The 16,528-nt window shown below is 43.3% G+C and overlaps 1 protein-coding gene across 4 annotated transcripts in view; it reads right to left on the bottom strand.

The window, feature by feature from the left end:
- The window catches only part of schip1 (schwannomin interacting protein 1), a 237,072-nt gene that overhangs the window by 21,647 nt on the left and 198,897 nt on the right, over nucleotides 1-16,528 (bottom strand). Inside the window, exon 1 of one of the 4 annotated variants that reach the window (XM_086124992.1) lies at nucleotides 6,132-6,489. The exons of the other annotated variants lie outside the window; for them this stretch is intronic. Coding sequence (XP_085981118.1) covers nucleotides 6,132-6,161 — 30 coding nt within the window. The 5' untranslated portion in view covers nucleotides 6,162-6,489. Of the gene's footprint in view, nucleotides 1-6,131; nucleotides 6,490-16,528 lie in introns of those variants that run through there. 4 annotated transcript variants of the gene reach the window in all.

The following is a 16,528-nucleotide window of genomic DNA, read 5'->3' on the forward strand; positions in this document are numbered from 1 at the left end:
CTTGGTCAAGATGGAAGGAATTATGAACAGTTCCAAATAGGAGTCACTGTTAGCACAAAACCTTCAGGTTTCGGCTGGGAAGCAAAAAAAAAAAAAAAAAAAAAAAAAAGTCAGTAGAAGCCAAATAGAACAACTGAATTTTATTAGCAGTTGATTAGGGGCACTTTAAAATGGTGGCAGCTGTGTGCTGACTCTCATTTGTTTGACTGTGGCTGGTTAGTTCTGAACACAATCACAATTCCACTTATATTTGATTTTTGATTATATTCGACTATCAGCATGATCAATTCTTTTCTATCCAATTGTAGGAGAAAGAACATTTTTTAAAACAATCTTTACCATACAATCCTTAAAAAAAACATAAAAAATCAACACTTTTAAAAAAGAAACACTCTCGTTCTTTCTTGGAAGCCAAACCCAGCCAGACGCGTGTTCCTCACTATCGGATAACTGTTTACCTGATAGCGACTCTCACATCAGGACAAAGCGATACGACAACGTGAGAAGAGCAAGAGGAGAAAGAACAACAAGTATTGTTGACAAACATCAAGAAGAGAAGATGAGAACGGGCCAGACAAATAATGAAATATTCATAGAGTTGGGGAATACGGCAGAACAGAGAGGCGGTTCTCAAACACACATACACACACGAGCGCTAACAGGCAGGAAGTAGGTGTGGTTTAATGTGAAGGATTAGGGGTAAAGTACACTGTCGCCATCCCCTCAGACCTACACACACACACACACACACACACACACACACACACACACACACACACACGCACGCACGCACGCACGCACGCACGCACAAGCCAATAAAAGAGCTTTGAGCTCGAGTAGCTGTGCAAGGGCGGGGTGGCTTCATTAGTGAGGCTGACTTCACGGTTAAGGTGAAGTCACTGCTTATCTGTGTGGCTTTTTTTTTCTTTCCAGTGGGTTGAGCGGAGGTGCCTTAAGAAACACTCATGGTCATGATCGCCGCCTCGGGTCCAATTCATGGGTAGCGCTCGAGCTTGTTCTCAGCATGGGTGCATATTGGAGATGGTTCAATGTGGAAGGGATGGATGGCGTGACTGTCAGGTGAGGGTGAGGAGGAGGCACGAGGGGGCGTTTGGAGAGTGGGCGAGAGAGACATAAACACACAGAAAAAGGCTTTTTGTTCCAAGTGAACAGAGGGTGACTGTGGGAGAGAGTGTTCCTGGCACCTCCTGTGGGCCTGGCATGCACTGCCACTGCCACTGCGCTCTGTGTGTGTGTGTGTGTGTGTGTGTGTGTGTGTGTGTGTGTGTGTGTGTGTGTGTGTGTGTGTGTGTGTGTGTGTGCGTGCGTGTGCGTGCGCACATATGCTTGATGCTGATGCACCTCTTCCTCTTGTTCCGTGTCCAGTAATGTGTTTCGCAAACATGACCACTTTTCAGTATTCTTATGCGTTGCCATTTAATGTTACTTATCCTGCACTCTGCATTACTCTTGTCGTGAGGCATCGAAGTTCGTCAGTAAAAGGGCACACTCACAGATCACTTACTCGCCAAGTCATTTAGGAGTACAATGGAAATGACCAGGGGGTATCGATACCACCCTGCAGTCAGAGTTAAAAGGGACAAAAAAATAAAATAAAATGTGCAACACAAATACAAGCTAACATGAGAGCTAAGTTACGCACACACTGTAATACCAAAGGAATAAAAGATTCCTCTGTTTGAATTTAGCAAGCACTAGGTCACGTTTCCAGATAGTTTTCTTCACCCAAAGTATGTGTCCATGAAAGGTTATTGCTGCTGCTTTGTGTGTGAGAAAGGTGAGTCGATGTCATACCGACCAGTTATATTAACTTAGCACATGCTATGCTACATGCAAGCTTCGTGAGTGCTATGACTTATGCCCATTTTTTAAAATGTCTTCTGTCGAATTCTGTATTTAACTGTTGTTTAATTGTTGTGCAGTGTCTTTGAGGATGATGATGATGCTTAGAAATAAAAGTATAATTTTAATAATTATAATTATTAGAAGTAGGGTTTATATTGTGTCCACCTTTAAGTTGTGTCTGATAACATGTATCCTGGTTAGTGAGCCTTTTCTAACTGATAAAGTAAGCAAGCTAACTTAGTTACTTTTAAAATCAAGTCATGAGTAAAGTAGCTAATTTTGTTAAAGTAATAATCTGTCTCTTGCCAGACGTACTGTTTCAATGTAACTGTGGCAACTGTGCCTGTCTCTGGCTTGTTTGCAAGTATGCAAATGATTCGTTGACATTTACTGCCACATCTAAAAGCTCCACACTCTCACAAAAGCTTTTTTTCCCCTCCTTTTTTTGAGGGGCAAAAACAACAAAACAGAAGCAAATCTTGCTGCCAAAACAACATGGCCACAACATCTCCATGACAATGCTCTGTTTTCAAACAAATTGGGCGAGGGGGAGTGCGGTTTAGCCCATCGGGTGGTCCTCAAACTTTTTTTTTTGTTAGGTGGGGGAACTAATAATGTACAAGTCGATCCAGCACATTCAACTAGCTAAATATTCCCCTTCACGTCATAGATCATTTTTATTGGACTAATTTCATCCATTCACATCCCCCTTCCAGGACCCGACGTTGGTCCTGGGGCCTTGAGATGCTGACATTATTCCTGCAACTTGATAAATCTCCTCATCTTGCCTCGGTCTGATTGCGCCGCTGGTGCTGACAGCAAAGACAGCTCCATCAGAGTTATAGATGATGATGGGAATCCGCCGCAAAAAAGAAACACGAGATTTAATGCCACGTCAGCCTCTCGCCATAAACAATGGCGTGTGTTTTCGCTCATTTGAGCACTTAAATAAATGAAAGACTGCAGGAAAAATGTGAAAATAAAATCCCTTTGCACTGATTGCCTACGAATCACTTTTTTAAATACTGATTTCAAAGATGATGATGATCTCTCTGCCCTGAAAATTGATGGATCATTTGGTTTCACATGTCAGACCTAATTGACTGCAACAAGTTCCAGACATCAGCACATTAGGGTTGGGATCTCGGTTGGTTTGCACGTATCTTGGTTCGTTCAGGGTGTCCCCCGCCTACTGCCCGAAGACAGCAGGGATGGGCTCCAGCACGTCCCGCGTTCCTTGTGAGGATAAAGCGGATCAGAAAATGGATGGATATATATATATATACATACAGTATATACACATACTATATATGAAACGGCTCAGTTTGACAGGGTATGATGTAATGAGTTTCTTGTTGTCATTTTCCATTCATATAAATAAACTCGTCAGTCCTTTAAGGATGGCATTTCTATCAAGGATATACCTTTACAGTCATACCTCGGTTTTCGACCATAATGCGTTCCAGAAGGCTGTTCGAAAACCGAAACCGCGCGCTTTTTAAAAAAAAATCTTGATCGAACACGTCTGTTCACAATGGAATGCTACACGAGGAAGCTTCACTTGCTCGTCTACCCGAGGAAGCATCACTTCCTCGTGTAAGGAAGGCGAGAGGAGTCAAGTGACGTATTCAAGTGCGCTCAGTTTGTTCGAGAACCGAAATTCGGTCGTCATCCGAGGCATAAAAAACTCAAAATTTTTGGTCAAAAACCGATTTGGTCGAGAACAGAGACGTTCGAAAACTGAGGTTTGACTGTATCTCCAATGAAAGTCAATTTAACAAGTATCTTGATTTACTTTTTAGGTGGAACAATTTCATTTGGGCTGACGCACTTTAAAATGTAAATTGGTCCAAATTGTTTTTTGTTACACCCTTAATAGTATCATTTGTTAATATTCCATTCTGTGGTGAAAAAAGATCATTTCTCCAATGGGAACAGTTTTGGGGAAGACCCTTTCTGTTCCAATATGATGGTACCCTGGAGCACAAAGATTCATTTGGAATGCGTTTGGAGATTGTTTGCCAGGTTCAACATCTGACCTCAAAACATCTGAAGGACAATGATTCCTCTAGATTTGCATCCATCTGTGATATTCCAATATTATCTACAGTATTGCATATATTACACAGTCTGATCCTATGCATCCCCTATTGCGCGCGCGTGTGTGTGTGCGCGTGTGTTAGGGGTGCTGTCCTGTGCTGGTTGCCAGGTTACCGCACTAATTGAGGGGCCTCCAGGGAGCCGCTGTTATCAGAGTCTGAATTCTCTGTTCAGCTTCGCCCTCTTCCTTTCTTTTTTTCTTTCCATCCCTCCTCCATACGCCTTTATATGCAACTCCCATCCCATTCCTACTTCCGTCTTGATGAATCTTCATACATTTCCATTCTCAGATGAATACTCTGCCGTCATTTTCTCCCCTCCTCCACGTGCGAGGGCTGGCGCCGTCTCAGCGAGCGCTGTCGATACTTCTCTTGTTACTGCTTAATCTCTGCCTTTCAGCCCGCTTCCCTACTTGGCCCTCGGCATCCCTTCGCTGCCTGCTTATCACTGGCCTTGTCGTGCTATCTTTTTGTCGCTCTGTCTCCCTTTTTTTTTTATTATCGAGCAACAAACATGGCAGGAAATCCTTATCCTGTTACACAAGCGGCCATCCCGAGCCCGGCCGGCCCTGGCGTAAATCCACCCACCCACCCTCCTGAGCGACGCACACACAAATTGCTGTATGTAGAACACTGGCTCCAAATGGTAACAAATGTTTTGTGGGACAAAGTGACTCACCAAATTAGAATGTCTGCTTTAAATGTTAAAACTTAAAGAAATAGGTGTCATTATTTTGGTGTCTGGTTGATGTGAACCACAAAAGGAAAATCTTTTAAGCTGGAGGACAGGACTTGGAAGTTAACTATTCTCACATGGCAACACAATCACAGTGCAATAAAAAGCGGTTATTTTAGTTTCTTTAAAATATTTCTTTAAAATATCTGCAGCAACGGCAAACAATCCAAATGAAGGAAAAAACACCCTAGAAATGCGGTGGGGGTCGATAGCCGTGCATCATCTTCGGCAACAGAAGATGGTCCAAAATATTTCATGCTGCATACATATGATGGCACCCTCCCGGAAATGCCGCCCTGTGCGGCCACACATATTGCGCACACCAGAAACTGCCACTCTCTACGATCTCAAGACAACCAGTGCAAAAGCTCTTTCCAATAAAAACATCAATATAATGAGGAATCTAATAAATAAATAACTAAATCTCTCGCCCAAAGTCAGCTGCGCTGCAGTTCATTGGTGACCCTCGTTGAGTGAGGACAAACGGCATATCAAATAAAACAATTGTGGAAGGGGTTGCGTTAATGAGCCAAGGGAGAACGATAAGGGTGTGGCGTAGATTGGATTACTTTTATAAAATAAACCATTCCTCATTAAGTTGATGAATGCTCTCAGAGAGTTAATAACTGAATAACTACACAGTATATCTAATCGGGGTGTGAAAACTCCAATGATATCGCTAAATTTGTACCTTTCTGGCAGGGAGAAATAACATCAAAAGTGATCGGCATTATCTTTTGACATCTGCACTTTGATCCATCTCGTGTATCATTTCTTATTTGACTGATGCCAAATATTTTCCAGATTTGCAGCTTTGCAAAAAGCATTGAACGATTGCTCTTCCCCCCTCCTCCCCCTTGCGACGTCTCCCCTTGTACCTTCACTCGTCCCTCTTCTTGTCTTTCATCCACGTCTTTGCTCTCTCTGCATTGCAGACTCGCTTCCCTATTTTTTTTTTGCTGCAAAGTAGATGTACAGCTGTCGGGTGCTTGCTTAAATCACGACACAGCTCCCAGATGGGAGGCTCTGCTGCCTTGAGTGGTAAATACCAAACATATAGACATCTCAAGTCTATTTCCTTTCATTTGTCTGCAAAGTACATCATCTTAAATGTGCTTTCTACCAAGAATTCAGTCTTCTGTAGTTGCAAACCCCCAACTTCGCACGATGAAGAGGCAAGGAGGAGGTGGATGGGAGGTTGGACATTATTCCCTTCAGTCAAGTGCTTCCTAGGCAACCAGCTAGCTATCAGTTTCGCAACACAATCACAAAACTCTAAACACTCCCACACAGGTCACAATATGTGACGCACAAGTGTTCTATATTCGTATATTGTGACATTTGTGGGTTTATGATGAACTGGGAAAATGTCAACAAGCAAATCTAACAATAATTGACATTAGAATGTGACACATCCGAAGCTGGACTACCTTGTAAGAACAGTTTTCCTGGTGAACCATCCTTCACTGCATCCTAGAACCACGTCGGCCGAGCTAGGAAGACCAGGACTGGGAGTCGGACTGAGAGAAGATTCCCAGTCCTGCAGTGGTATTCCAACTGGAGCGAGGAACTGGGATCACGCCCCAGTTCTTGATCTAGCTAACAAACTAAAAAATGAATGCGCCCTGTCCTGTCTCACTGTCCACCAAGCCTTGTTAAGTTGCGTCTTTCAGCCTGTTTTCTGGTGTTTAGCAAGAGAGAGGAAGGACTGCGATTCCCAACTGCTTCCCCTCTCCAAAAAGCCAAAAGAGGGAGGGGAACGAGTGGTAAGAGGAAGGGTGTGGGAACGAGAGTGAGAGAAAAAGAAGGAGGGGAGCGATGAAAAGCAATGCACACTCACACAGTCGCCGCTCTGGAAAGGGGAGGAGCCAGTGGACTCAACGCGTACGGGGTTGAATGGAGAGAAGAGGCGGTGAGGTCAAGGTTGGAGTGTCATTGTGCGGTATGCCAGGCAAGATAATGAGTGACCCCCACAGTTATTCAAAAACCTTCATCTTAGCACAATTTGAGCCACTGAAGTAATTTTTCACTAAATGCATGGAACGTTTTTAGTCTGCAATTAAGCTATCCATGCTGCCCCGAATATATATTTATATATAAAATGACGACACATCGAGGAATTCATTTTGTTCTTTCACAATGAGTTACCTTTGTAAAAATGAACCCATTCCCTGCTTCATAATGCAAATGGTCGACTTCAGTCTGCCCAAGCATACCGTAACTTCAGACGTCATTCTCCATGAAATATAAAGTGCACTGTTAACATATGGACAAAGAAATGAGAAGAAGAATTTACTTTCTCTATTTGCTGTTGAAAGACCTGATAAAATCAATTTGAACTTTATTTCCTTCCCTGTATATAATTTGAGCGCCTTCATTCGCGACGGTGGTTATCCGGTGCAATATTACTGAGCCCGGTCCTACAATTACAGCGCGCCGTTAGCTAGCTATTTCCTGGCTGTTTAAATGCCTCTTCCGGGAATTCCAAAATCTGCAGAACAGCTCGGAGTTCTTATCAAGGTTTTTAAGCGAGTAGGTGACGCCACAGACAAGCCCCCTGTCTCTTTGCTGGCCAAGGGAGGAACGGAAGCATGTTAGCTTGTGAGCAAGCTAGTGGCTAGCCACATCCACGATGACCTGCTGGGAGGTATTCCAGCCACTGGAGGCTTTAAGTGGATATATTTTTGCATGTAGGGATTTGTAAGCAAAAGAAAGATTGCGAGAAGTAGCATTTTTTTCTTTGTTGGGCATGGTTTAACATATTCTGCATTCACATTCGTGTTTATTAATCATGATGGAAACCTACTCACCAGAATAAAATGGATTCTGTCCTGTCATCCTTGTGCTACACATTAAGATTTATGTTTCGTTTATTCTGTATGTGCGGTTTTGACTGACATGATTTGTGTAAAATGACTACTTGCGCGAGCCTGACGATAAAGCCCATTCGTTCTTGTCAGCGCGCAAATTTGTGATTGCAGAAAGTGATGCTTGCCCCGCCATGGTTGGACAAACAATCAGAAATACGACAGCCTCGGCTCATCTTGCCTCTTCTGTTGAATTATAATCTCACTGGTGACAGATGGACCTCCCCATAATCCACACGCAGGTCAAGCAACTCCCATAATCCTCTCTCCATGTCCATGACATCCACCCATGACTGTTAACTCTATTTCTAATGTAGATTGCCTGGGTGATCTTGTCCGATTTCAAAAAAGGGTACATTTTCATTTAATTAACACAACATGAGAACATGATGTCAAAACTGATGATGGAGAAGACTTTTAATTTCGACATCTCTGCTTTGCTACAATCATGGAATCCGATGTAAATGGAATTAACGAATCCATCAGTTCACTTGTCATTTCTGTATTTCGCCTCAAAACCAAGATCCATCGCCTCTTTATCTCCTCCCCACTTACAGGGGAGATCTCTCCATCCTGATATTGATGTCTGGCGGGTGACGCCGCGCTTCCTGACAAGACGGCTCATTGGATTGATGATGCGGACGCGAATCGATGCGTCTGCCGCTCGAATCTTTGCGGCCCATGGCGAGAATATGACCCCATGTGTTTTGACCTGCCCGCCTGGAGCCGCAAAACCGTCACACCGGCTGAATGCAATTATCGTGCATGACTTTGACCTGCGATAACGTTGTTTTTCTTACACTGGTAACGGACTCTGTAGTTTACACAGAGTTTATAGTCAATGGGTTTAATGAGGTGGTGCCTCTGCTTCGGGGCAAGAAGAAATGTGCCCAACGAGACGGCTCTTTAGTTTTTCACGTCTACATATTTATATGATGAATACAAAGCTACGATTCAATTGAAAAAGTAACTCGCAATAAACTCTTCTCAAAAACCTCATTGGAGTAAGGGCACAAAACTTTGCTATTCAACCACCCTGGTGGGCGTGACTGGTACATTCCAATCGTTTCGTTGGGCTATGGGAAGAAGACTTTTATTATGTTAAAAATGGGGTCATTGATGGCGGAGGGTTGTTCATTTGCGTGACTTCACTGAAAAAAAGAATCAAAGAACTTACGAATCAAAGTATGAACATTGGTTGCACGCATAACAATCGTGCTTGACCAAAATCAATATTGCACAAGATAAACTCAGATTCATGTTGGTTAAACATGATTTTAATACGTGCAGTCAATGGCCAAAGCCAATCCAACCAACTCTTTGTTCAGCGTTTAATGAGCTTTACTAGATCCAACATAAACGCACAAAAGCCAACAGTTCACTTAATACAAATTCACACACTAAACACACATTGAAACATCTTTCATCTATGCTTTCATAACAGAACCCCCGACCAGTACCATGGCAACATCGAGTCCAAAGTTACCCCTCTGCTGCCCTTCACACAGTGATCAAGGTTGCAATCTGAGCCACCGCATAGGTAGATACAAACATAACACATCTCTTTATTATTCGCACTGAAAACTACATTAAGTGGACACCAAGCGTAAAGCGAAACTTTCACATGGAGACCACAGTTCTGCCTCCCACGCAGAACAAATCACGGGTGGGCAGAGTTAAAAGTGAAAGCTGACAGTAAAGCGAACACAGAGAGCGGAGGAAAGAGAATGTAGCTTCATGCCGCCTGAAATGTTGAATGTGAATTATGCATGCATGGAGTCGGGCGCTCACTTTTAAGTGGAGTCGCTCTCGCTGCAAGGGAGTGTCGCAGTGTCGAGCGCTTCCTCTCATCCCACACGTCAACACTGCACGCACACGCACACAGCAGTCAATGTGTACTTAACTCTAAGCGCGTGGGTGTATTTAGAGATACAAACAAAAATGATGAATACTTAATCAAGAGGCAATGATCTTGGAGTGACGAGTAATGAGCTAGTGGATTGCACAATGAGCTACAATGTGACTGCTACTGTAACGGTAGGACTACATAGTAGAAATGGGAGCTACTGAACTCAGGTAAATTTCATTTATGCATTCACCGAGCCCTCTGCAATGGGAAAGATTTAAATAAAAAAAAAAAAAGCTCTTTGATGTTCGCCATCTTCTTGTAGTTAGCCCTGCGTTGCGAAGAGCTAGGCATTTTCCAAGCCGGCAACATTAAGGCAGCTACCATGGCACTTCCTGTTAGCGCTCTTATTAGAAACCAAATCACACCACCCCCGGATTGATGTCACCATTATGAGCGTCACATATTAACAGGTACTATATTAGGGAATAGGAGGAGACCTTCCCAGCAAGCTTTTTTGCAGTTTCAAGTAACACTTGTGACTGTGTTATGTCTCTTTAATGTGTTACTTTGCACAGACAGTGTGTCATCTAGTTACACTGGTGTTGTTTCCATACGTTTTTCCAAATATGCTACTTTTGGTATTAAATTATTGCATATTGGGACACCCTAAAGCAGGGGTCCCCAACCTTTTTTGCCCCACGGACCGGTTTATGTCAGACAATATTTTCAGGGACCGGCATTTAAGATGTGGCGGATTAATACAACAAAATAATATGGTATGAGCTGCATGAAAACTGTGGTGTTTTCGAAATATAATAATAAACACAAGGAGCGTCTAATCTGGCCGCAACACTGCTCGCTATGGTAATGTTTAATGCCTTCAAAATACGATACAACGCAAATTCAAAGTGCACGAAAATGACGACTCACCACAGCCCCGAGCTTGATTTTCTGCAACTAGACGGTCCCATCTCGGGGTAATAGGAGAAAATGACACCTCAAGTGTTTGGTTTATTTCCAGTCTACTTCGTAATTTTGTTTTAGTCGCCATTGCTGCAGGAACCCCGCCACCTCACCCAGGTAGGATGTCGGAAATTGCAACAGTGCTATTGTGGCGATCTCAGAGTATTCAGGCATAACTTTAATCCAGTTGTCTCGAACGTACTTTTAAGGCCGCCGTCATTTGCAATCTCCAGCAGTTTTTTAACTCATTTTGCGACCTCCAACGTTTTGTTTTTAGCGTAATCGGTCACGTGACGGAGAAGCGTGGTTTGACGCGAGTCATGCGTGACACAGACGGCTGTAACGGAGAATCCGGTAATTTTTCAAAATAAACATCTTTCGTATTCCGAAATAAAGTAAACGGAATTAAGGCAAGTTCTTTTTGTGCGGCCCGGTACCAAATGCCCTGCGGACCGGTGCCGGTCCGCGGACCGGCGGTTGGGGACCCCTGCCCTAAGGGACAAAGGGGATTAATATGCAGGTCAGAATATCTGTTCGGGCATCGCGTACAGCAGTCTGGGCCACCAGGAAATCGCCCGGTTGTCCAGATTACCGGATCCTGCTCATGAACCAAACCCCGCATGCACCAAATTCACTCCAGCATGTGGGATAATCAGCTGCAGCCAATGATGGCTAAGCAGAGCGTGAAATTAAAAGCAAAAGTGTGCAAAGTCATGAATCTAAGTGTGAGCGGTTGTGCCCTGCACTTGACTGGCACATAAACTGTAGTCCTGAAGCACCCGTTAACAGTACAGTTTGTAATTCATTCAGGCCCAACTAGTTTGTGATGGTAATTTGTGTGCGTTTCTCATACAAGGCGATTAGAAATGCCAAAATTAACAGTGAGGTTGTGACTAACACCAGGGGCGGAGCCAAAACTTGCAGGAGGGCTGTGTTCGACCGAGTGCCATTCTTCTGCTTCTGATTGTGTTTTAAGTTGGCCGTTGCATTTGAAATTTCTAGAGCTCTGAGCCCTCAGTTGGCTTTCTGTCACACTCTTTGGTGTCCTTTCTTTTGCAACCTATTATGAAAAAAACCCAACCGTAAATGTTTAAATGTCAAGAGTATTATTGGGATAGAATTTTTATTGGAATAATAAAATAAAAATTGAATAGAATTGTGACGAATATAGTTTTGTTCTTGGCTTCTGAATGAATTCTTTACAAATAATAATTAAAAAAAATCCCCCTTTTTAAATATGTGCAAATCATATGGGCGTGTCTATGAACACCAGCTTGTTTGCTCCTTTTGCCAATCATTCCCTTCCCTCCTCCGGCTGGTAATTGCCCGCAACTACACTTGCTTACTTTTCATTACTCCTCTCCATCGTTCCCGTCCTTCCCCCCTGAGCGCTCGAGGCCTCGCCAACCCTCACAGCGGGAGGAGACGGCAGCCCAGATGCTTTTAGCGCGTTGACATTTTGCGCCAGTGCAAAAACACTGCATAGCGAAGCAGGTTGGCTCAGTGTGAGCGCGGGAGCCTGGCGGTAATGAGCTCACTCTGACAGGGAGAGGAAGGGAGCGTCTATGTGTGTGTGTGTGTGTGTGTGTGTGTTCATTCACCAGAGTTGCTCTAATGAGGCCTGTGGTTGGTCGTGAAAATACTGAGCCAGCTGTGACCACCAGGCTGGAGTAATGCTTCACATTTTCAAATGTGTCCCACCATGTGATTACCAACTGGGTTAAAGACCGACAGGCCGACACTTAGACTTGCCAGTCGACACCATCCTTCATGAAAGAAGGGCTACGAGTCAAAACGGCAGCTTGGAGTGTCATTGCCGTGTAGCGATCTGGTTTTTCAGTGAATAATGGGAGGATAGGTTGCACAGAAAAAATAAAAAGTGAATCAGTGAAATCGCAAAGAGGGAACTGTGAATGTGAGGTGGCAATTTTATAACCGTTCGAGAATTTTATTTATCGTTGTTTTTTTAATTTCAATTTGTGTTTTGTTTTTGTCAAAACGGAGTTTGTTTTAATTCAGAGTCAGAGTGGGTTTGTTCGTTTATTTGTTCCTCAATGCATTTTTAGTTGATTTTTTATTAGTTTAAGTTTTAGTTTTGTCTATCTGCAAGTGTCAGTACAATAAATAAGTACAAAGAAGAAGAAGAAGAATAGGTTCAAGAAGTACAATAAGTGCACTGCATCTTAAAGTTCAAGCGTGAAGTAATTTTTGAAAATCTCAAACGAAATGTTTTTGTCACCAGTATTTCGTCAGTCCTTCTGCAGCATTGCTAGTTGTAAACCATTACAGAGGATTCCATCCATGCACTCCAATAGTTTGAATGTTTTCGTACAGGATTCCATCCATGGTACACGTATCATACTTTGAATCAAATGTTTTCATAAACAGCAGCTCGAGTTATTCACTGATTATCACATCGGACTCTTTTTTTGCAAATCCGGTTGAGAAAACAAAGGCTTCAATGTGCTTGGAACAAAAAATGCTCCTCCACGCCAGTGTGAAATTCATTCGCTTTGCGAGAACCAAACTGTATCGTTCCAATTTTCTGGTTCATTTACTGTGCCCTATTCTTTTCAAACAACCCTTGGCCTGAACGTGAACGGTGCATTGCCACACAGCACCGAGGCATTTTGGCGAATAGCTTGATAACAATGGCGAAGGGCAGTTAACGGGACAATCAACAATGCATGACAATGGCTGTTTGGACTCGGCCTTCTGTAAATGACGTCACGGGCCGGAGATTGCCGAACAAAAACGTCTTCATTGTCGCTATGGGTATAGCTATTAACCTGGGTGGGTTCTGTCAAAAAAATAAAAGAAAAAAATAAAATTGTGCCTTGACCTCACAGTGCAGAGGTCCTGGGTTCAATCCCTGCTCCGGCCTCCCTGTGTGAAGTTTGCATGTTCTCCCCAGGCCTGCGTGGGTTTTCTCCGGGTCCTCTGGTTTCCTCCCACATTCCAAAAACATGCATGACAGGCTGACTGAACCCTCAAAATTGTCCCTAGGTGTGAGTGTGAGCGCGGATGGTTGTTCGTCTCTGTGTGCCCTGCGAATGGCTGGCAACCGGTTCAGGGTGTCCCCCGCCTACTGCCCGAAGACGGCTGGGACAGGTTCCAGCACCCCCCGAGACCCTTGCGAGGATAAGCGGCTCGAAAAATGAATGAATGGATGAATAACCAAAGTATGCTTGAAATAGTTTGAGCCCAAAATATTACTCATAAGAGAGTTGTTCAAGTTTACTTCACACTCGACCTTTAAATAAAGTGAGGATGTTCTTGCTTTTCGTCCCTTGTTTGCCAAGTTGCTAACTTCTGAAGTGCATTTCTATCCATCCATCCATCCATCCCTCCATCCTTCCATCTCGCCATCCCATCCTCCATCCATCCCTCCATCTGTATCCATCCACCCATCCCCCTTAATCCCTTCCTCCATCCTGAAATGACTAAAGAAAGCCATTGTGCATGAATTCATACCAGCAAATAGATGAAAACACATTTGTGTATTTCGAGGTGGACTGTGCTGTGGGCATGCAATGAGATAAAAGCGACGGCAACAGATGAAGCGCGCAGCATGCACACTGCACTCCATACAAACACACATACAGAGACCAACATTGAGACCAAAATATCTGCCTTTTGATCACAGCCTTTGCACATCAACCCTGTGCGTATGTCCGCGTTTTGAACCATGACTTTCGTTATATTCTTAGCCTCGTCTAAACATGGCAAGTTTACTGCCCGCTTCTCTGCCTCGCGGACTAAAACTCTATAATTAGGCACAGAGAAGAACAGTTTCAAATTGCAGCTCCACCCAAATTAGCATTTGTGCACACACGGTTTGAACACTGGTCCACTGCAAGCACCATTTCTTAGGCTTGAGTTGCGATTACCACCTCCTTATTTTCAATTCGCAGCTCTCTTTTTATGCATTAAATTCAATTTGGCCACTAACCAAGCTGGCCTTTGTGTTTCGGGTATTCGTCTGAACTCTTTGGGGATCGCGCAGCATGTATAGACTTGTGTCGAAGCAACGACGCGAGAGGCCGCCTCCCTCCTCGCTGCTGCAAATAAATCCCCATTTCCTCCACAGTTCACTCTGACACTCACAACCGGCGTCCCTTTTTGATTGTTTTTGAATGGGGGCAATCGTGGGGGTCTCGGCAGAGGGCAGCCACTGCCCTCCCGCTGTACTTTGGCTGAGTGAAAACATTCGGCTTTCAAGGTTCTGACGGAAAGAAAAGAACCATTAGCAAAGTTCACAAGCGGGAAATTTGCAAAGCTGATACGTGTTTGGAAAAGAGAGCGAGAGGCCAAAAATAGCAGAAGCTTCACAATTAGATTCCTGCTCTGTGTCTTTAAGATTTGTTTCCACCAAGCAATACGTTTTGGGAACACTGGGTGTGTAGATGTAAAGAGTGTGTACTTCATGTCAGCATGACCTTTTCACCCACAAATGAGGTCAACAAAGGCTCTTTTAGGTCCTCCAGGGGGGGGTCACAGGCTGGCCACCCCACCAAGAGTGCATTACCATTTTTACACTTATTTTGTTGTGACCCTCCCAAAATTATCTAATTAAAATGTTTTCATTGTTAAAAAAACAACAACAACAAAATTCCTCTCTCCTATATAATTCATTTCCATGAATGAGTTCTTTTTGTAACCCTTTATGTACAAATCAAACTCTTCACATTTAGCACCTTTCTTTGTTATGAGCAGGTGAATCTTGACTGTATGAGTCTGCGGGCGTGTTAAGAGCAGCTTTTGAGGACTACCAGGAGGATCACTCAGGTGAAGTGCGAACAAAGGATTGCCAGCTCCCCCCCACACCTCAAATTACTCATCGGTGCAACAATGTTTTCAGTTTGTTTACCTGTTATGCGGCAGAGTGATTATCAGGTTTACTATAGGACGGGAGATAACATGATCATTATGGGGTGAACTTCACAACCCTGTCAGCTTTTTAGGTCGTTTTTTTTTCTTTTTTTTTTTGTCTGCCCAAATGTGATGGTGTACCGGAATAAAAACATTTTTTAAAAAATGGACAAAAATACAAAAAAGGGACCAATAGGCAAGGGTACATAAGAATACAGTAAATATTCTCTAGTACGGACTCGTGTTTGCGCTGTCCTATTTGTCCTGATAACAGAAATTCCTCATTTGGGAAATGAGCATGGTACATGTCCTTTATGAACCTGCAAGTATGTTGACAAAATGCATGTGTAAGAACACAATCAATAAAATACAAAAATATACTGTCCAAAAACTGTTTATATAACAAAAACTGCAATACAGGTGTATCCCCAAAAAAATCACAACAGTAAAATACTTACAGTATTTTAATGTTTATTTTTTTCTGTCTTGGGGAAAAAAATGTTGCAAGTAACTGTCCCGTTGATCACTGATGTCTGGTAATTCTTGTGCATACTGAAGGATTTTTGTTGCCATTTGCATTGCTTCCTTGCTGGATGGTGGTTTGTTTGAATCAATGCCTTTTTTTTTAAAGTTTCGTAAATTTGCGTCTTTCCGACTCCAAGTGTCTGCTGGATCTTTTTAACTTTGTGTCCAGCCTGCTCAAACGGATGCATTTCACTCACTCCGCTCCAGTCGTTACAGTTTTTCTACGTTTTGATGCGATGATCTACACGACGTAAGTGAATAAAGTTAAAATCTTTTGCAATTACAGTAAAACGCACGCCAATAAAAAGTCGCTTACACGTCTTCGTTTCGAATCTGATGAATGAAAACGGCGAAGCGAACACGTTTCTTCGGTCATGTCGAGTGGGTGCTGCTTTTAAGCTAGTGCCGGGTTCTCCAGGACGTAAGTGAATAAAGTTAAAATCATTCACAATTACAGTAAAACGCACGCCAATAAAAACTCACTTTCACGTCGTCGTTTCGAATCTGATGATCGAAAAACGCGAAGTGAAAACTTGTTTCAGCGTCAGTCTTTTCCGTCGCATCGGGTGGGCGTTGCGTGTATTTAAGCTCCCGCGGCATTACACCTCCATCCGGGTTACGGGTAGTGGAATTTCCGCTTACGCAACATCCGGTAACACGTAATATCGTAGTCAAAATGTTAATGCATAGGTTTTTATTCCAGGTGAAGGATATTCCTTTCTATAGAATTCCGGGGATGGGAATATTTACT

This window comes from Hippocampus guttulatus, chromosome 12 (assembly GCF_054856545.1).
Source record: "Hippocampus guttulatus isolate MCC_2025c chromosome 12, RoL_Hgut_1.0, whole genome shotgun sequence".
In the NCBI taxonomy this organism is placed as follows: domain Eukaryota; kingdom Metazoa; phylum Chordata; class Actinopteri; order Syngnathiformes; family Syngnathidae; genus Hippocampus; species Hippocampus guttulatus.